This window comes from Dendrobium catenatum, unplaced genomic scaffold (genome assembly GCF_001605985.2).
Source record: "Dendrobium catenatum unplaced genomic scaffold, ASM160598v2 fragScaff_scaffold_542, whole genome shotgun sequence".
In the NCBI taxonomy this organism is placed as follows: domain Eukaryota; kingdom Viridiplantae; phylum Streptophyta; class Magnoliopsida; order Asparagales; family Orchidaceae; genus Dendrobium; species Dendrobium catenatum.
This window is the reverse complement of record NW_021319004.1, coordinates 3,028,251-3,048,385: the sequence shown is the minus strand read 5'-3', so window position 1 is coordinate 3,048,385 and position 20,135 is coordinate 3,028,251. Positions and strand designations below refer to the sequence as shown.

General features: G+C 35.2%; 2 protein-coding genes across 4 annotated transcripts; both read right to left on the bottom strand.

Annotated features, from left to right (window-relative positions):
• Positions 1–1,590: 1,590 nt before the first annotated feature.
• On the bottom strand, positions 1,591–9,389 carry LOC110108141 (peroxisomal (S)-2-hydroxy-acid oxidase GLO4). 2 transcript variants are annotated; one of them, XM_020838657.2, is made up of 12 exons: positions 9,234–9,389; positions 8,462–8,609; positions 8,262–8,386; positions 8,136–8,182; positions 7,989–8,066; positions 7,759–7,883; positions 6,096–6,153; positions 4,474–4,536; positions 3,252–3,321; positions 3,059–3,159; positions 2,797–2,901; positions 1,591–2,022 (listed from the first exon to the last, which is right to left on the bottom strand). In XM_020838657.2, exons 2-12 carry the CDS (start codon positions 8,602–8,604, stop codon positions 1,843–1,845), a joined length of 1,095 nt encoding a protein of 364 aa, XP_020694316.1. In that variant the 5' UTR covers positions 8,605–8,609; positions 9,234–9,389; the 3' UTR covers positions 1,591–1,842. The 2 variants fall into 2 exon arrangements, with proteins under 2 accessions (XP_020694316.1, XP_020694321.1); XM_020838662.2 differs by having other exon boundaries at positions 9,130–9,236.
• Positions 9,390–10,610: 1,221 nt separating this feature from the next.
• On the bottom strand, positions 10,611–18,241 carry LOC110108382. Of its 2 annotated transcripts, XM_020839013.2 has the most exons (5): positions 18,107–18,241; positions 16,763–17,437; positions 14,882–15,121; positions 11,689–11,780; positions 10,611–11,535 (listed from the first exon to the last, which is right to left on the bottom strand). In XM_020839013.2, exons 2-5 carry the CDS (start codon positions 17,411–17,413, stop codon positions 10,911–10,913), a joined length of 1,608 nt encoding a protein of 535 aa, XP_020694672.1. In that variant the 5' UTR covers positions 17,414–17,437; positions 18,107–18,241; the 3' UTR covers positions 10,611–10,910. The 2 variants fall into 2 exon arrangements, with proteins under 2 accessions (XP_020694672.1, XP_020694678.1); XM_020839019.2 differs by lacking the exon at positions 18,107–18,241 and having other exon boundaries at positions 16,763–18,013.
• Positions 18,242–20,135: the final 1,894 nt, after the last annotated feature.

Sequence of the window (20,135 nt, the reverse complement as noted above, 5' to 3'; positions counted from 1 at the left end):
GTGCATTCAATTCCCTGCGTTTATTAAGCTTAGCAGAATTAGGCGAATATGATCTTCATAACTAAAATCTAATCACAAGAAAGAGGATTAGACGAAGGAAATACAAGAAGAGAAATATTGGAAAACCTTCGTCAAGGCTCGGATGTAATCCTCCACTGTACGGTGCCAAGTTGCTTTTCAATAGCCTCAACCAAGGTGTCAAGGATGCGTTATACATACTCTTCTACGGTGTAGTCGATGCACGGGTTGACGTCGAAGAAGGTCGAGTGAAGAATGCAAACAAATCCTTATTCGTTGTAGGAGAGGTCGTAATTAAGATCTGGATCGGCCATGCATCGATCTTGTTGCGTCGAGTTATGGACGAAAGTGCTCTTTGCTTATCCTTGTTGGTTTCCCTTTGAGAAGTGACTCTCCAAAATCAAGCAAGAGGATGGACGATGGAGTTGTCAGCCAAGGTAAGAGGATAGTGGTCTACTTTAGTTCAGATTTTCAAGAGATAAGTTGGAGGGAAATTGAACTTTGAATTCCTCTAATCAAGTCCCAACTTTGGAAATAATTAAGTAAGAGAGGGAGGGGTGCATGTGACTAGATGCGATGTATCTTAGGTTAAGGAAATAATTAATCAATCAATTCCGATTTAAATTAATTGATTTAATTAAAGAACCTTTCCCGAAATAAGATTAATGGAATAGGAAAGGATTTAATCAATTAATGCAGATTTGAATTAATTGATTTAATTAAGCTTCTTTCCAAAAATAAGATCAAGGCATTAGGAAAGATTAGGGAATTAAATTTGAATTATTTCCTATTCAAATTCTTTAAAAAAAATTGATTGGGATAAATTAGGAAAGTGGGGATTTAGGAAATAATTCAAAGAGGGGAAGAGGGGTGGGGGGCCGGTGGCTTGGTGAAGAGGGTGGGCCAGCAGTTGTGGTGGTGGTGGGGTGTCGAGGGGAAGGAGGTGTGGACGGTGGGAAGAAGGGGCCGGAGGTTCAAGCGTCGGGTGGAGCTTTGGGCCGTGGGAGGGTGAGGGGAAGGTGGAGCCGGCGGTGGTGGAGGGGGAAAAGAAAAAAGATAGATAATAAAACCATGAACCCGACTCGTTAAGGTTGGTGGGTGATGCGCAATTCTCCCTCTTCTAGGGGTCTCACTCCAAACTCTCAAACTCTCAAGAGAACTCAAACAAAGATAAGAAAAATTTGCAATCAATCATTCATTCATTAGCTTCAACAGAAGAACACTAGGGCTATAAATAACCTCGTACAAATACTAAAAAAAATTAAAAGGACGACAATACCCCTAGGGCTTACATAAGACCTCCCTTAATAAAAGGTTATAACGGGAAACTAATAAAGCAAACTAATAAAGCAAATACAATATGACATCATAAATAAGAGAATACATAAAACAACTCAAAAATACAATGACTCAATCGTGGCCGTAGATCGACGGCCACGTCTCTGATAGACCTTCCACGATCTGATGTCCCCGTCATCCTAGCTCAGGTTGATACTAATAGAGGACCGGGAACGTTATAAAAATCAGATTTTAACTCAATTTTTAGAGGAGAAATAGAGCCTACAAAACAAATGGGAGGACATAAATTCTATATTTTATATCAAATAGATGCAGATATGTTCTATACTTCACATCACATGCTCCAAACAAAAAATCTATCGATGCTCTATACTATTGGAACCAATTCGGACTCATAGTATCACAGAGTATTTGTCCTCCTCCATCACAGCAACAACGGATGGCTAATTATTCAAGGATGATCAAAGGAAGTACACAGAATTCCCTTTCCTAGCACTTCTCATAAAAACTTAAAGGGATGGTTCATTATATTAAAGATCTTAGCCTATCAGCTGGGGTTTGGACATGGCTTCTAGTGATGTCTTGCACAGTGGGGCATCCTGCAAGTGCCATAGTATGCTCCAGCTCATTTTTTAGTATCCCAATGACATTTCTTACCCCCAGCTCTCCCTTGGCAGCCAATCCATAGATAATTGGCCTCCCAACCTGTTAAAAGAAGTAGAAATTAGTCAAAAGCACATAGAAGCATAGCAAGTTCTTCGGCCGGAAAATAATAATAATAATAATGAAAATTGTCATATATCAAACCACAACGAAGCATCATTGTCAAGTAACTTCACTATTGAGTAGCTTTTCAAAGATTGAAGGCTAGAAAATTAGTTTTGTTTCTGATCATTGAAGTATCATTAGCCTTATCCTAATTAATTTTGGAGTTAACTTTATTAATCCTTTCTTATCCATTTACTCTTATTTAGTGCTACATTTAACTCAGAAGTTCACATAGTTGGCTTCATACATTTTCTAGCAATGATACTTCAGACACAAACATTTTGTCCTATTACTTTGGGGCATCTTATTTCCTCCATTGTACATGCCCAATTCACAATCTTATTTCTACCATTTTATTTTCAAGAAGTTCTACTCAACCCTTCCTAAAGTTACCACACAATCATATTAATAATTTCTTGTTTGTTCTAGTCAACTTAATTGGCAATTGCTTCTTGTTTACCCAACAATAAAATCAATAAAACCTAACCAATTAATTATAGTTCTACAAAATTGACAATGAAGTAAAAAATATTTTCTTGTCACATGATACACTTGAGGCAATTCTCTATTTTAACCCTCCTAATTTAACTCCATAAATTATTTCCTCATCTATAACTTTATTTTTGTAAAAATAGATCAAATGCACTATTATCTAACGATCATTAGGGCCATCCACGATAACAAAATTTGATTAGAAAAAATGAAGCATACCATTACAGCTTTTGCGCCGAGGGCTATAGCTTTGAATATATCTGATCCGCGTCGGACGCCGCCATCAACTAGGACAGGAACTGCACCAGAAACAGCTTGAACTACCTATTGATCAGAGAGAGATAATTCATTAGTCAAAATAAATAATATTATTAGCTATTCACTTCATGTAGATGACTATTGGCTAACAACAGAGGATAAAAATAGTTTTTTTAAATTTTGAAATGGATAATATTTCAGTCACATGAAAGGGAAACACTACCTCTTCCAGGACAGATATTGAGGCCGGCACATAATCAAGCTGACGACCGCCATGATTTGATACAACTATTCCAGAGACTCCCACTTCTACAGCCTTTCTAGCTGTTCACATTCACTTTATTAAATGAATAAGATTTGTTCCTTGTGTTTCTAGGAATAAAAGAATAAAAGAACCATGTACAAATAAAATTTACCATCTTCTGCAGTAAGAACACCCTTAATCAGGATTGGCAATTTTGTAATAGATTTGACCCATCCAATGTCCTGTCAGCAGAGAAGTATCGAAATGGGAAATAATTTCGAATTTGAAGAAAGAACAACAGTTTAACAGCTTTGACCATCCTAAAAATAGATTTGTTCAGAGGATGTCAAATTTACTTAACAGAGAAATTTCAAGCTATTGTTTTCCTTTTTGTTTCTTATCTATTTTATTTTTTGGGAAAATTAGGGGTCAGCCCAATTCATTCAAAAATGAAAGAAGAATTACAGTAAGTAAAAAAGTCTGGTAGCACAACAAAAAGGCAGCAAACACAAAACCCTATCAGCAATTAGCTGCTTAAAAAGGAAAGCTATAACAGAATTGAGTAAAACAAAAAGGACTCAGAAATGCATTACACTTGAAGATCTATTTCAACATAAGAAAGAGAAAACAAAAGAAGGGCAACTGGCAATAATTAGCAGGGCAGTGGAAAAGAGAGAGAGAGAGAGAGAGAGAGAGAGAGAGAGAGAGAGAGAGAGAGAGAAGGGGTTAAGAGATTTGGCGAATAAACGTCTCAACAGGACAGAAAACATTGGGTAGGGAACAATAAAGTGGAAAGAAAGCCTATGAGGGAAGAATCCCCGGAAGAGAATGTAAAAATAATCCATTCTTTATTCAGCTCTGAAAGATAACAGGACTCGAGCAATATTTATAGATATCGGCTTTATTGTTGGTTTAATTGTCATTTTATTAAATTTACCTTTTAACCTCCACAGTACTTCTAAAGCTATTTTCAATTTTAACTACTTTAGTTTTAACTTCAGAAATTATAACATCATCTACATCTATATTCTTTCATATAATAAATCAAATATATTTATATAAACCTAAGTCTACATAAAATTTATCAAAATACATCATTAAAAAAGTCAAAAGCTAAACCTTTAATGAATAAGTACAAATAGTTGCATTATGCAGTTGATTTTGAGCCATGAAGTTTACAGTAAAGTACTGAGCCCCTGCGAATGTGGCAAGTGCTCATAGGCATGCACGATGTGGGTAGCCACATGGGCTCCAAGCACAGCATATGCATCTGAGTAACATCGCCATACTCGCGTGGGAGGCTTGCTGTGCAGGGCCTGATCATTTCCAAACTTTTAATATTCTCAAATATGGTAGAATAATAAAAGAGAGTTTCTTAATCAGTTAATCCATACCTTCCAGCTCAGAGAAGGATCAAGAGTTTCATTTGCGAATGCCTCAAGATTAGAACCGCCATCCTGCATTCAAGAAAAAAATCAAATAGAGGAAAATTGAGTAATGCAGATAATGATCTATAATTGAATTGAGCAGGTAACTGTTAGGCCGGCCCCTCCTGGGCCGGTTGAACCGGTCCCTAGTAGACCGGTTTTAACCTACATTAGGCGGCCCAAGTGCTGGGCGGAACCTGGGAAGGGAGAAAGGGAGGGGTTGGCTGATGCTAGGGGACCCACATGCTAATTAAAATTGCTTGGGAGGGAAGAGATTTTGAATTAGGGGGGCTGTTTAGGAAATTTGTAATTGCCCTTTGTCTTTAATTAGCTCTTTTGAAGAGGGTTAGGGCTTCATCTTGAGATTGACTGACTTTTGAGATCTAGGGTTTGGTTCTTTTAGGCAATAGGCTTTGCTAGAAATTTGAAGAGTTGTTTCTTCCTCTCGAATTGAAAAAACTTATATCTTGTTTTGTTGTTCTTGTTCGTGGTTGAATACAAGTTATTTTCCTTGGTTTTACTCTCCAATTTCCTGAAAAATCTGCATCATATTGCTGATTTCTCTCTGAAATCAGCAGATTTCTCGCAGTTTTCACCAATTATTGATAGGTTTTCTTGCGAACTCAAGCAGTTCCTCTTGGATTATTTGTGAACTCGAGTATTTCCTATCAATAACTCGGTTCATATATCTTTATACAATAAGGGATTTTTTGTCAAAGAAACAAGGGCTTACTTGCTACGACATCATCTTCTTTTATCAAAACAATAAAATATATTTCTATATATCTACATTATAATAGGTTTGGTGGTTCAAAGCTGAAACTATTGTCCCTGCTTTCAGAGGACAAGGCTGCACAAATTCTTACCAGACACTATGACAGAAGCCTTGTACACTATTTATTCCTTTTTTTTATAAAGGTTGATGATGTGGGAAGTCTGCAGTTTGACAAAAAGTGAAATCAGAAAAAAAGGAAGGTTTAGAGGGGTGCGGATTGATCATTTAGGAGGTGAGACCTTTGATCACTTAAGCTTTTTTTTTTTTTTTGGGACATTTAGGTCAATTAAGGCAAACTGACACACACATCGCATACACAAAGACTCGAACTCAATACCTCTTAGTTGGTCGCCTAAGATCTCAACCAACAGGCCAAGTTAAGATGTTTTGATCACGTCAGCTTGAAACAGTAACTGCTAGAGAGAGAAATCTGCTCAAAGGCCATTACTTCTATGGTAAATCACACCCTCAAATCGTCATCCTTTAAACCCCATCCCTCTCAATAACTGAAACTGGACTTTCATTTATTTTCCAAGCTAGGATTGATCGCAAATTCTCAATTGCTCTATTGTGGGAATCAGCAGGTATCCTTCCACAACTAAACACAAAGAAGTCTTTCCAAGTACTGACCCATGACTGCTAAGAAGTATCAAGTTACAAGTTGTTTCTTTCAAAAATAAAGTTTATCAGACATGCCCTCAGGTAAGTCAGGTCACTGACATGCCGCATAGCCAAGAATGAATTAATATGCATTAACTTCATTTGCCATATCAGAGCTTTTCATGTAAATCGAAAAAGATGTTTTTACACTCACAGCATTAGCATCAACCGACAATAGACCCTCAAGGTTCGATATCTTGGGCGCTTCCATCCTGCATAAAGTAAGAACATAAGCTTCACAATTAGCAGTTTCTAATATTTCATAAAATAGTAATAATAATAATAATAATGAATGAATGAAGGAGCCCTTTGTATGGAAGTCATTGGGATAGTGCTTAGAGAAAGGAGAAATGCTATACCTATTCCATGTGTCTTAGCATGACAAGGGAACCTTAGATTAGAAGCTAGAGGTGGGTATTTGCAGAAACTAGAAATATAGGCGAGTGCTTTATAAAGTTAGGGAAGAAAGATAGAAGTTTGGGTAATTATATGAGAAACCCTAAATAGGATAATTTGTAACATACATTATGATTCAAGGCACAAATACTTTTGGCATTCCCCATCAACCTCAATAATATGCATAGTATGCTCCAAGGTTCCATAAAATTGAGATCCCAACAATGATCATCATCATTATCGTTGTCCCTAATAGCAATTTTATAAAACATATCTTCAACCCCCTAGTTGCAGTTTAATAAAATGTGATTCAAGCCCCTAATTGTTGTTTTATAAAACATATCTTTAAGCCTCCATGATATTCTCTTAACATACAAAACTCCCAAGATAGTTATTCATGATATACTCAAAGATATTTAAATATATCACACGTATGTATCACCTTATATTCTATAATATTGAATGATACAAATTAACATCACACAACCTAAATTATATTATATACTTAGTATTTATTATACTATTTCTAAGTTCTTTATCTTTTAAAATTTCCTCAATTGTTCTTATTACTTGTTTTAGGGGATTTTACTAATTAGAATTAAATAATCTCTAAAAATCATACACCAAATCATCTTACTTTGAATATTTGGATGGAAAGCAACCTAAGAACTCAACTACAAGGAATAACCAACAACGTCAACAAGCTCACAAAGCGGGAAACTGATATATTTTCAAACTACAATGAATGGATGGGAGGCAGAGGCCAGCTACCCAACATTTTCTCTAGAAATATAAAGGATGGCTTATCATAGCATGAGGATATGGTTGTTTAAGATTTGTTAAGACTTTCCATTTATTTGGATTATCTAGAAATATTTGTTCTTTGTTTTAGTCAATAATAGGATATCTGTTAATATATTTTATAGGTGAACATGAAAATATTCTACAATATATTCTGCCATCCACCTTCGATAAATTGAGAAGTATATTAGTCATTTTATTTAAAGAAAAGTTAACTAAATCTTAATTTCCTTGATGTTTCCTCGCCCAATTGTCACCACCCAAGTTTCTATCTCTATTACCTACATGGAGAAAATATGAAGGCCTTCTAACATCATGGCAAATCTCTACTCAACAAAAATCAAGTTCTGACCCTATTTGAAGCTCCTCAAACTAGCTTCTTATCTACCCAACAGAATAATGTGTAGGCCTAAACTTACTTCATAAGGTAATCACATGTAGTTAATGTGGATGGCTACTGCTTTTTCAAGTATCTTCCCTTAGAATACTAGTTAAATAGATCATATCAGTAGGCAGGATCCCTTTTTTTAGAGAAAAAAGTGTCTCTTACATAGAACTCACATAACAGAAATTACAGTAGCACACTCTAAGGATCAAATTAAAGCTTAAGTTTAGCTCACTTATTTTTAATGTCTGCTTCCCTCCGTCCTATTCTCGGAGTATCTACAGTCACAACAATAGCTTTGAATCCGCAGCTCTCGGCTCTTTGTACAAGCTTTGCTGAAACATCTCTTCTCTTATATACCTATAAAAATTGAAAACAAAAGGCTAGCAAATGAAAGAGCGAAAAAAAAAGCTTGGAACATTAATAAAGTGCATAATCAGAAGGGTGTCGTGAAATACTGCATACATATAGCTGAAAGAAACGAATAGCGTTGCAGCTGGAAGCAACCTCCTCGATGGTGCAGTTAGATGAAAATGATAGCACCTGAACAATTGTGAAATTAGATAAAAATAACAGCACCTGAAAATAATATCTTAAAGAGCTGAAACTTACCATTATCGTATTGCAAGCTGCAGCAGCTCTAGCCGTCGCCGCCTCTCCTGATTTTGAAAAGAAAAAAACAGCATGAATAAGACACACATTGTATGATATATTTTCATATAGATCATAGATCAAGACCTTCAGGATGTGCAAGCTTATGCCCGCCGGTAGGCGCAACAAGTATGGGAGAAGATAATTTGAATCCGAGTAAGGAAGTTGACATATTTATACTACTCACATCTAAAAGAACCCTTGGATTTAACCTGTGGACAATTACTAGATATTGAAAAAATCTCTTGCAATAACAAAATTGGAGTGACGGTAAGATAAAGTTTTACCTTATTCTTTGAAATGCCTCAACATTCTCTCTCAATGTGAATTCATCCTCGGCTCCTCCCCTAAAGTAATCATAGAACATCTTTGGCAAGGCTTTCCTTGCAAGTTCCTCAAACTCCCTCACATTTGTTAGACCGATTTCCATATTTCCTGCACAAACTATCGATCAGTTTGGTACCCATGGGTGAAAATTAGAAATAAAATTGGCAAAAAATCCCTCCAGGAGTAAATCCCCTTAAACCAAGTATACTATCAATACAATTGGCATGTTTCTTCAGCGTATAAAACAGCTTAACCAAAAGCTAGAACTGAAATTTTTTATTAATAATGAGCGAGCACGATCCTTAGCAGACTCAGATCAAATATGGCTCAAGAATTGACTTCCAATCATCCCTAACAAAGTAAAGCTAAAAAGGAGCTTCATTCAGGACTATCAAGAAACAGTTTGATTTCAAAACTGATCAAAACCAGTAGTTCCGACATGGATCTTCCAGCTCACCACTAAAACCATTGGTTTCATCAGTTAAATTTTAATCTATCATGGGCTAAGCCCTCATTTCTCCCAAAAAAAAAAATTTAATCTATCATCAAAAGACGGACAAAAAAAAAGCTCAGTTCTTTGACTAGGAATGTTGAGACTGAGTTACTCGTGCACCAAAATTGTACATACAGAAATCCAAAGCATAGTATGCCCTAACAGAACAAGAACAGAGAAAGAACTGATCATCTGAAGCGAGAATGAAGCAGAAAATGGCAGCTTCAAGTGAATCATACCCGCTGTTAAGAGGACGGCGATGGAATGAAGACGGGAAGCGAACTGCTACGGTAGATTTTACTACTTCAGCAGGTCCACTATAGTTCTTCAAAGCATAATCCAAATCTATCACTTTCAAAACATATTTTCTTTTAAAAAGAAGTGATTTGGTCTCGTAAGCATTGATTGGAAGCTAATTTATAAAAAGAGCATGTCTTTATTATCCGATTTTTATTAAAACTAGTACTCTGTTTACCTGTTTCAATAGAAACTGGTTCTCTATTAACCGATTTTAATTTTTAAAAAAATCTAGAATACATAATTCTCGTTTACGTTTTCTAAAGAAAAAAAAAATTCAATCAGATATTTTTTTTAAACAATGATTACAATTTAACTTTTTCTCTCTTTTTTTTTAATTTATAATGTTACAGTGTTTTGTTTTTTTTTTTAAATTATAACTAATTAGGAAAGTTAAATAAGTTTAATGTTACTTATTTATTAAAATTTTTATTAAAAAATAAGTTAAATAATAAAATTAAAATTAATGAATAAAATTCAACTACTAAGTCCTTTTTAAATTTTTTTGTTAACATGCCCCTTAAGCTAATTTAAACATAAAACAAGCTATTTTTATAAATTGATCTTGATTGATGAGGTAGATTTGTTTTTTCCAATAATACGTTTATGATTTATGATTTATTAGTTTTATAAATGCTTTTTATTTATTTTAAATATGAAAACAACTTTATTATATTTTAAAAAAAGTTTTGAAAAATTTATGAAATTTGAAGAAATATTAATGATTAATTTATCAAATAATAAATTTCAATATTTCTTAAATCATAATTTATAATATAAGTAACCACATAAGACCCAAGAAATTATTATATTTAACAACCATTATACTTATTTATTAAATGAGTAATTATTATAAAAATACATATCCTAGGTAATCGTTGCAAATTGTTTTAGGCATTAATTGGGCTCATTATAAATAGAAAATTTTATTTTATTATCCCTTATTATCTGAAAAAATACCCTCTAAAATATTTTTTTTATCAAGGCATAAGCTTTTATATTAATGCAACATTTATTGTAGTTGTAAGTCTTTTAAAATTAGTTCAACATAGATCAAATTTTATTTGAACCTTAGATTTTATTTGGGACAGCTTTCTTACTGTTTTATTTGGTAGTTTTATATTAAAAAAATTTTAATTCAAAAAATTTTGTACTGTAAAGCTGTTTTAGAAAGCAGTAAGAAAACTATCCCAAATATTTTTCATCATCGCCTTGACATCATTTGAGGGAAAGAACTTGGTTTGACTCAAGCCAAGAATCCGTGTCAATAGAGGAAAATAAACACAACAGGGGTCTGCCTACAAAAACATACTGAATCATAAGCCAAAGAACAACTTTACAAAAGAATTGAAGTATTTACATAATAATTTCACACATCTACATTATCAAACCGCCATAAAGTATGCTTCTTTTAGACATCTATTTGAACATAGAGAACTTAGACTTCGTTTGGAACGGTTTTCTTACTGCTTTTTAAAACGGTTTTTTAGCTAAAAAATTAAAAATTTTATACTAAAAAACTGATTTAAGAAGCAGCAAGAAAGCCATCCCAAACAAAACCTTAGAATACACCAAGTTAATGACAGTCCCAGCCAGAGATTGAAGTAGAAAATAAAGCTTCAGATAGAACTTGTTCGGTTCTCGAGAGCAGAAGCAGCAGATTCTACTTGGCCAAGCAAGCAAGAATACACCTTTAGCTTCAACCTTTCGATTGTTGACAGTACTTCTTCCTCTTCAATACCACCCTCACTCAGTAGCTGATCAAGCCAATCATTAGCTTGTTTCAGCTGTGACAAAGTTACTGCAATCTTGTCCTCTGATTCCTTGGTATTCCCTGCAACTCTGTCCTTTGTAGCTTTCTTTGAACGGGAATCAGAATGGAATCCAGTATCAAGGGCATTTTCTAAGAACTTAAGAAACCATGACTGTGATTCTTTCAGGAGGGTGGCCCTCACACTCTGGATCTCCTTAAAACCGTCAAATGTTGCCCATTCTAGCTTTTCATTTTCACAAAGTTCTTTAGAGAGCTTGGAAGTAGTTAGCGCACTTGATTTTTCAGGTGGTGAAGTCTTTTTGTTCGGAGTATCTTTGTCTGGAAGTGAAGGTTCGGTGATATGGGAGGAGAGACTTTCCTTATGGATAATTGTGTTTGGAATATTAATGAGCTGGTATAATGTGAAGAACTTGTTTAGAGAAATATGGTGATTCTCATGTGGAGATGGCTTGCGAAGATCAGCAAATATGCTAGAAAATAGAGGAGAAATTGTTAGGATAACAGAAAACACTACAGAAGCAGCTTACGAAACAACAGTTGGCATATATTATAAGCTATGCTGAGTTATTTAGCAAGTTGGTTCATAATGTAAGCATAAAATTTCGGGGAAATATAACACTGACCAGAGACCCTTGACAAGATCAGTAGCTGCAGCTGCTTCTCTTTGAGCCTCAGCTGCTATCAGAAAAGCCAGATTTTTCCTTTTTATCACTCCCTGTTTTAAATTAATAAAAAAGTAACATGAGGGAAAGAATTTCAAGATCAAAATCAAATATATCCCTTATATTTGAATCGCTAAGGTTTCGTTTGGGATGACTTTCTTACTACTTTTTAATACAGCTTCATTTTTTGTACTAGAAAACCGTTTTTATAAAGCAATAAAAAGCTGTTCCAAACGAAGCCAAAGTTGAGCATAATATAGTTATATCTATGAAAACTATTTTACACAAAGCACTTCCAATTTCAAATCAGATAAAAGCTACCCACATAGCCATCAATCCACCTCACATTGGGAGATTTTTGATCAGTAAGTGTCGAGTATTAAAATGCATAAAAAAGGTTCACTCCAATAGAATGGTTTAGATTCCCATCATAAATAGTTAGCATATGAGATCATTTTGATATAATAGCACCCTCCGGCAAACTCAAGGTACAGAATTTTTCAATTAGAATATGGGGAAAACAATGATAAGAGAAAATAGTAAAATATTTTGTTGCCCAAAGGTTGTAAGTGTCGCAAGAGAACCACATGCGACTCATAAAAGAGAGAGAGGTGTGAATCGGATAGAGAATCAACAATGAAATCCATATTAGAGAAGGCACGGATAAAATCCTTAATCATAGGTATTAATAAAATATTGACGGAATGGTCAATGTAATAAGAATAGAAGTTACTAACCTTGTTTCAACTAGAAAACGTAAGTGGATTGAAGGGATAGATAGATCTTGCGAGAAATTGAGGAGGCCTAGTGATGGGGACATCGACAGGAGGTTTCGACGCATTTATCAGAGGCAACACAGGAGATCGATGGCAATGATGGATAGTCTTTACTTTTGATGCATTTTATGTATTAGCATTTTATGTATTAATCATGTTATTTCAGTTTTTCTGTTTTTGCCCTTATGGGTAGTTAGTCGGTATTGTAGCCCAAATGGGCATTTTAGTCTTTTGTTTCCTTGTCATTTTGATGCCTATATATGTGACCATTTTCTTATGTATGAAGATTGTTGTTGAATGAAAATTTCTACTTATCGATCTCTTTGTGAGTTCTACATTTTCCTAGTTCTCTTCGTGAGTTCTTGAGAAGGGAGTTTTGTGGATCTCTGTGTGAGTTCCGACATTCCTACGACCTCTTTGTGAGATCTTGAGAAAGAAGTAAGTGAGGTTAGCAATTCCTTGATTTCTCCAAATTTTTATCCTTCGCCAAGCTTTTTGTTTTTCCCTCCCTACATTTCTCCTTGCCGCCAGCCTCATTGGACCGTCCAGGCCTTTGGCCGCCGGCCAATTACTCCCTCCAGCAGCTGGCCCCCTTTGCCGACCCCAGCTCCCACGGCTGGCAGCCACCGTGAGCCCCAGCCCGCTGATCCCCAACCTCCCACCTTGCCGCCGGCTTCCCCCTTGATCCAACTCCGTTTGAATTTCAAATCTCCTTGATTAAATTAATTTCCTAATTAGTATTCCTCTATTTATGAAAGACATTTAAGGAGATTAAAGCCTATTTTGAAATTCAAATTCTTTTCCCTCTTATATCATATCAATTTGAAAAGTTACTTAAAATATAATCAAATCTGAAATTACAATTTCAGATTTGATTACGAATTAGCTATTAAACCTTGGGCCCCACTTTTTTAATTCTTAAACCTCTCTCCCCTCACCTTATGGCCAGCCCCATTAATGGGAATTTTCTCTCTCCCAATTAACTCCTAATCACCACTAAATCAGCCCCAAATTCCCCTCCATTACCGCCCCTCTTCCCCTCTTGGATTTGATTTGAATTTTCAACATAAATCCTTTCCCCAAACGTCTAGAATTTGAAATTACTCCAGATTTCCTGCAAGCACCTATTGCTCTTCCATCCTAGCCGATTCCCCCAAGACTTCACGCCGGCCACCGACGTCCACCCTCCTTTCTCCTTGCTCCCGTCTTGATCCTCCATCTCCCGGCAAATGATGCATGGCGGATCCCGAAGTTGATAGCGGATTCGTGTTCGACGTCTACGGAGACATCCACATCGTTCGATCACCATTCTTCGACGTCGGGTTTGGTTTTGACGACACCATTGAAGATTACTTGAACCGAATCATCCCCACCCTCGTGGACGTCATAGACGATCAATTCTCGGACTACGAGTGGACGATCAATCCTCCCCACCCTCGTGGAAGTCATCGGAGAGGATTGTATTCAAAAAAGAGATGAGAACTTATAAAAGGAGAAGTCATTGGAGTATTGATGGATTTTAGTTAGAGGGAAGTTTTAGGGTAAGCCAATGTAGATCGAAAGTTTGAGGAGTGTTACCATAGCTTTGATATCATGTTAAAGGAGAGAGAGAATTAAAAATTATTATATCTTTGCTGGATTGTCGTCTTTGTACAAACATATATGCCCTTATGAATAGGCAAGAGAAGATAACAATAAGATAATATATAATTAAAAAATATATCTCAAATAATGAGAAAATATAATGATAATAAATAGTGTAAATTTTTTTTTATATAAATAGTTAACATATGTGAGAATTGATATATAAGAACAATCTAATATTAATATTAAATCCCATATTCTAAGATGCTCTTTCATGAACCATTTTATAAGACAAGCCCAGCTTAAGTCTGTCAAATTGGAAAATCCATACTTTAAGATGATTAAACTTGATTATTTTGTGAGAAAAGCACAAATTAAGACTGTAAATTAGGAAATCCACCAAATAAAATTACATTTCGGAAACTACTTTGTTTGAAGCATATAAGCATCAACACACATTCAGATAAACAATCTTGTCTTGAAGTATGTGGCGAATTTTCCCTCTCAACTTTTTTGAAAGTGCCCAATTCCAACGGGTTCTTCCCATTCTATTTTCAAAACAAGAAGAGCAAGCAATGCATGTTCACATTAGCATTTATGTTTTGTAGCTTGACCACGCAGCCCTAACATTTTATAGGATAGTAAAAGAAATATCAAGAAAATGAGAATTTTCTCACATGCAATAGGAGAGACCTGTAACACTCAATTATGAAAAATATGAATGCATGATAAAACTGCTACAAAAACATTAACATTTTAGCCAAGAATGTTTAGAAAGAACATAGCATGAATACCTTTGCAGGTTTGATGAGGTTGGTCGGAAGGAAGTCGAAAGGATTTGCATTAATAATCCTTCTTTTAATGCTACTTCCTGAAGTATGCGGGGAGTTAGAGCAAAACAACTTCTTAATAGGAAGAGCTGGCTTTGGCAATGAATTTTTCACAGAAGGCGATGCATCTTTCATACTTCCTCCAGAAACTACATGCTTCTTTTTAGCCTCGTCCTTGCTACTAGAGGAAGTAGCAGGTCCTGCCTGTAATTCTAGCACCAAGCATGATCATCAATGGCAGGAAAGTATAAGTAAATCACCAAATCTTTATGTAATGCTTTTGGCCATGTATGATAGGTTGTAGGTTAAATAGTTTGAGCAAGAGATGGATACTTTTTGGGTGACCCCCTGATGGAACTTGAGTTGCAAAATTCGGAATCCAGGAAAAACAGACCAAAAATAGTGGAAAAATGGAAGATTTCTTGGATGAAAACACTCACAAACACTTCGATTACTTAAATATCAAAAGACTTACAAGTTTCCACGGATACAATGCTCTCGATTCGAGAAGAGAAGCTTTCTCCCAAGCCCTAGATTAGAAAAACCTAAAACAGCCACCAAAACAAGATGCCTCCAAAACAAACCCTAACTCCCCTTTAACCCTCACATGATCCCCCCCAAAATACCCTAATTACCCCTAGGGAAAACAAAACAAACTCCCTCTTACACCGCCTCCTCCCTCTCCTTCGGCCGAACGCCCAGGCGGGCGTTTTCTCCGCCTGCAGTAGGCGAGAACCGGCCCCTTGTGGGCCGGTGCGGATGCGGGATGGACCGGGCGGTCCGGTCCTTCACCCCCACATCACACCAACCCTTTTTCTATTTTTTTTTCTTAGAGAAGCTAGAAAAGGTGAAATCAAATCCTGAGAACAAGGTATCAAACATTTAGGCTTCGTTTGGGACGAATTTCTTACTGCTTCTTAAAGCGGTTTTTTAGTACAAAAATTAAAGTTTTTTAACTAAAAAGCCGTTTTAAGAAGCAGAAAAAAAGTTGTCCCAAACGAAGTCTTAGTTAATAATACATGTTGAAAGAAAATCTATGATAGGATTAGCATAAATGATTTTCAAGACGGTGATAATCTATGAAGAGGATATCTTCGCCATTTGCACTTTTAAGTGCTAGTTTCTTTGACTCCGGTGATGTTAAGCTAGAAATGCAACAAATGGATAACAAAAAACATTGAATAAGATGAGGAGAAAACCGTCAAATGCATAACCTTAGGAAGGGAATAAAATTCAAACAGAGGCTGATCAACAAACCTATCTGACATATGTAATTTGTTTGTGGTCAGCTCAATCTCTTAAAAGCAAAAACCAAAGTGAACTCTTTGTTTGTTAGTTCTTCAAAATAAAAAAGATTTTCTGAAAAAAAAAACTAAAAAAGATTTTTTGAAAAAATGCAAAATAAGATGTTTGCAAAAAAGATATATATAGTTTTGCTAAAAAGAATACAAAAAAGATGTTTTACCCTAAAAATTTAAACATGGCAATTTAATAAACTGTGCAATGAAGGAAACATAAATGTTGAAAGAATGATCAAATTCCAATGCAATTATAACTCCAATTACACCTTGCAATTACCCCATCCTAGCCCTCTAGTCGTCTCAGAGCAGCTGGCAACAAAGCCATCAACATAAAGTGGGTTTGAATGAAAATGAGGGCTTCAATCCAAGCCTTCCAAGCTAAATGAATAGTAGGGATGAGGATAACTGTTCAGCCCATTTAACATGGAAATTGAATTTAACCCTATTTCAGAACAACTAGCTCAACAAATGCAAATCGAACTTAACAGAATTCCATAAAAATTATGAAGCTTTAATTTAAATGGCTTACTCATGCCTTCTTTACCTGGTTTTTGGGATCCAGTTTCCCTTTCGACGAACCAACCTTCTTGGGTAGCTCAATCTCATTACTACTTACATTTACTTTCCCATTTGAAGCTTGACCTTCAACACCTGAACTCTTCCCATTGCTTCCTAAAATACCTTGCAAGTACCTAGAAGCCACCACTGCTTTCTCCTCCTTAATAACCAATCTCTTTCTCAGGATTTCTTCATTCCTCTCAGAGGATTCAGTCTGCTTGGTATTCACTTTTTGAGGTGATAATAAATTCTCAGAAATATCAGAAGGCACCATCATTTGCATCAGATCCTTGGGGCTCCCTATACACGGATTCCGCCCCGGGAGTGGCCTAACCCCAACTAAAACAGGAACCGGAGTTCCCGACGCCACTTTGTTGACATAAACGAATTGTCCAAGTTGCAATTTATTTGTTAATATAAGCTCATTGTCATCCTTGGATAGGGAAACATATGTGGAGTGTGAAGAATCTGAAACCTTAATGAAGAAGCCATGATCTGGCCAGAACTCTGAGCCGGTGATGGCCGGAACAATGCTGATGACCTGCAGCAAAATTGATCTATGCTCTCCACATATCTTCACATCAGAATTCACATTCTTGAGAAGTTTGATCAGTACTCCTGGTGTGAGAGAAGCCATTTTCCCTCTTTCCACTTTGCTACCCTTTGCTCAAATAAAAGCAGAAAGCATAGAAATTTGGTAGATATACTAACTGAATGTCAGTAAAATAAATAAAGACAATGCATTGAACCCATTTTGGACGATTATTGATTATGCAAAAGAAAACAAATAGGATTCCAAGATAGAAATTGAAAGCCACCTTTATAAAGCACATTAATTAGTATAAACAGACCATTATATATACGAAGACAAAGCATGTTCATAAAACAAAGAAATATCAATATCCAAGGAAATGGTTGAACAACTCTGTACTAGATTTACCAATATGCTTAAAGAGGGGGGAAAATCATTTTTCTTCCTTTTCATGAATAAAAATTCTTTCAATCACCACTCCCAAGCCATAATCAGATGGTAAAGACCAATGAGAAATGAACAAAACAATTTGTTTTGCATTAATCTGATAATTGGTAAAATAACTTAAAACAAAAGCTAAAGGACGCCAAAATGGCTTATAGTTGAAGCAAACCTAGAAGGGGGTGAGAAATCATTAGTTAAGTAAGAAATCATTAGTTACTAGGAAGATACTGCAGAGAATAGCTAAAATTTGAACTTCGAAGGACACAAGAACAAAAAGAAAAAAATTTCACAAAAAACTGAACAAATGAACACAAAAAGACAGGAAGAAGAAAGTTAGCAATGGCGAAGTATTACCTTTGAAGACTGTCGTAAGAGTTCTTCTTCTTCTTCTTCTTCTTCTCATGGGCGCGGAAGTTGGTGGCTTGACTTGGCGTGGCATCCCAGTTTTTTCTAAGCATATCGGCATTGCCGGGCGGAAGGTAAGCACCGGCTTCCCGTAACTTTGAAGCTACAAGTCCGGGAAAGGCCCCGCCGGGTAGGACTGTGGCCGCGTGTTACCATAATACCCCCTCACCTTTCTGAATGGATTAATTATTCTTTGATAATCTTAGAGATTCAATTTGCTACCTAAATCATTCAATGTATACGAATGATTAAAATTGAATTTATTAAATTTAGAAAGATATCTTATGAGAAATGATAGATTCAATGGCAGATATTCAAAATATATTTAATTGGTTGTATGAATAAACTGTAATACTGTATCATCATGATAGCAATTAAATATATGAAGTTAATGAGTAGAATAAATAAACTAAATTATAATTATCATGATAGGTACATAGGGTCTATGTTCAGTCTTAGAAGCAAAGCATGATAAATTTATAAAATGAGAATTCGCTTAACAATTGTTAAATTTCAATAAATTTATAAAATTATATATATATATATATATATATATAATCCTAGAATATAGTTATCAATTTTTTAGAATAGTTATATGCAATTACTGATAATAAAATCTAAATCTGTAAGCTGTGGTTACAATTCTCTGACTTATAATCTTCTAATTATTATTTTTTTGGTTACACCAACACCCATCTATTAATTTCATCATCTATCGTTGATAAAGCTGCCAAAGCATGACATATATCATTCACTCATGACATCAATGCAAGCAAGTGGCATCAATGCAAACAACTGGTGTCTCTTATAATTCTTGAACTCCTCTCTTATTTGTGTGATTACTATAACTTTGTACAAATACTAAGATAACAAACTTACTAACTCTACCTCCGTAGATATTCTAAAACTCCCAACAAAAAGATCTTAAATCCAAGTCTTAAGAATATGATGTGTGCCTCTGTTTGCTTTAATTTGCTTAAATGTCAGAAAAAAAAAATCTATTTTGAGCTTAGGAAGGACGTAAATGATGGAAGGCTATTTTAGAAAGATCGTGAGTTAGGTTGTCGATTTATATCCGTTCTTCTTCACATCTGCGCACTGGTGAAGGTGTGGTGTCGCAGTCGTGCAGGTGAGAGGTTGCCAGCCTGGTCCGGCTCAGCATGGCTCCGGTTTGATTCGGTCAGCTTTCTCCAGGCCGAATGAAGAAATCTTTCAAATTTCATCTATGCTCATCTGATTGGATGAATATTGAAAGATAAAAGTTATCATCCTTTTTTTTTAAAGAATATGATAGGAAGAGTAACATTTTTATGATATATTATTATGTGTGGAGTTCTGATTCGGAGCTGCATCTAATTTTTGTGAGTGTGAGCAGTCAAAACATAGTGGTGCACAGTAACTGTGCTTTTACTACGCTTTTACTGTGCACACTCACAAAATCTAGATAGTTCTCTGATTTGAATTCCACACGTAATAATCTCTCTAATTTTGCACATGCATATAATCAACCGAATCTAATGTTAACTTCCCCAAGAATCTTCACCCTGTAGTTGAGCCTTGAATGCTTGAACAATCTTTATTAGTTAATTCTATGTTAGACTAAGAAGGGGGTATTCTCATGGATTTTTTTATGAGGTCATAAAATATTTATATAATCAATAAGTTATCTCAACATAATACACATATCTCTATAATAATAATAACAAACTTTTATACCATTGTATGAGATTAGTTACATGAATTCTTTTTCTCTATTGTATTCTATTCATAGTCAATTTCTCATTTAAAACTAATTAAAAAAATTATTTTTAATACTTTTTTAACTTTTTAGATTTATTTCTACTTTTCTTAACATAATGCTCACATCTCTAAACAATTAAAATGAGCTGAATTTGCTCTTAACATTGTTGAAATTGATCAAATAGGAAACTAAACAAGCTCGAATCAATGCGAAACCTCTTAAGCAAAATCCAATACA

What these genes read in the sequence shown, in the direction of transcription:
- LOC110108141 (XM_020838657.2), bottom strand. Translation starts at nt 8,604, where the DNA reads ATGGAAATCGGTCTAACAAATGTGAGGGAGTTTGAGGAACTTGCAAGG. An exon ending in TAAGCTTGCACATCCTGAAG is followed by an intron (nt 8,183 to 8,261) that starts GTCTTGATCTAT and finishes TTTCAAAATCAG; the next exon opens with GAGAGGCGGCGACGGCTAGA. An exon ending in CAATATCTGTCCTGGAAGAG is followed by an intron (nt 2,902 to 3,058) that starts GTAGTGTTTCCC and finishes TCTGATCAATAG; the next exon opens with GTAGTTCAAGCTGTTTCTGG.
- LOC110108382 (XM_020839013.2), bottom strand. Translation starts at nt 17,413, where the DNA reads ATGGCTTCTCTCACACCAGGAGTACTGATCAAACTTCTCAAGAATGTG. An exon ending in AACTGGATCCCAAAAACCAG is followed by an intron (nt 15,122 to 16,762) that starts GTAAAGAAGGCA and finishes CTAGAATTACAG; the next exon opens with GCAGGACCTGCTACTTCCTC. An exon ending in GATCTTGTCAAGGGTCTCTG is followed by an intron (nt 11,536 to 11,688) that starts GTCAGTGTTATA and finishes TCTATTTTCTAG; the next exon opens with CATATTTGCTGATCTTCGCA.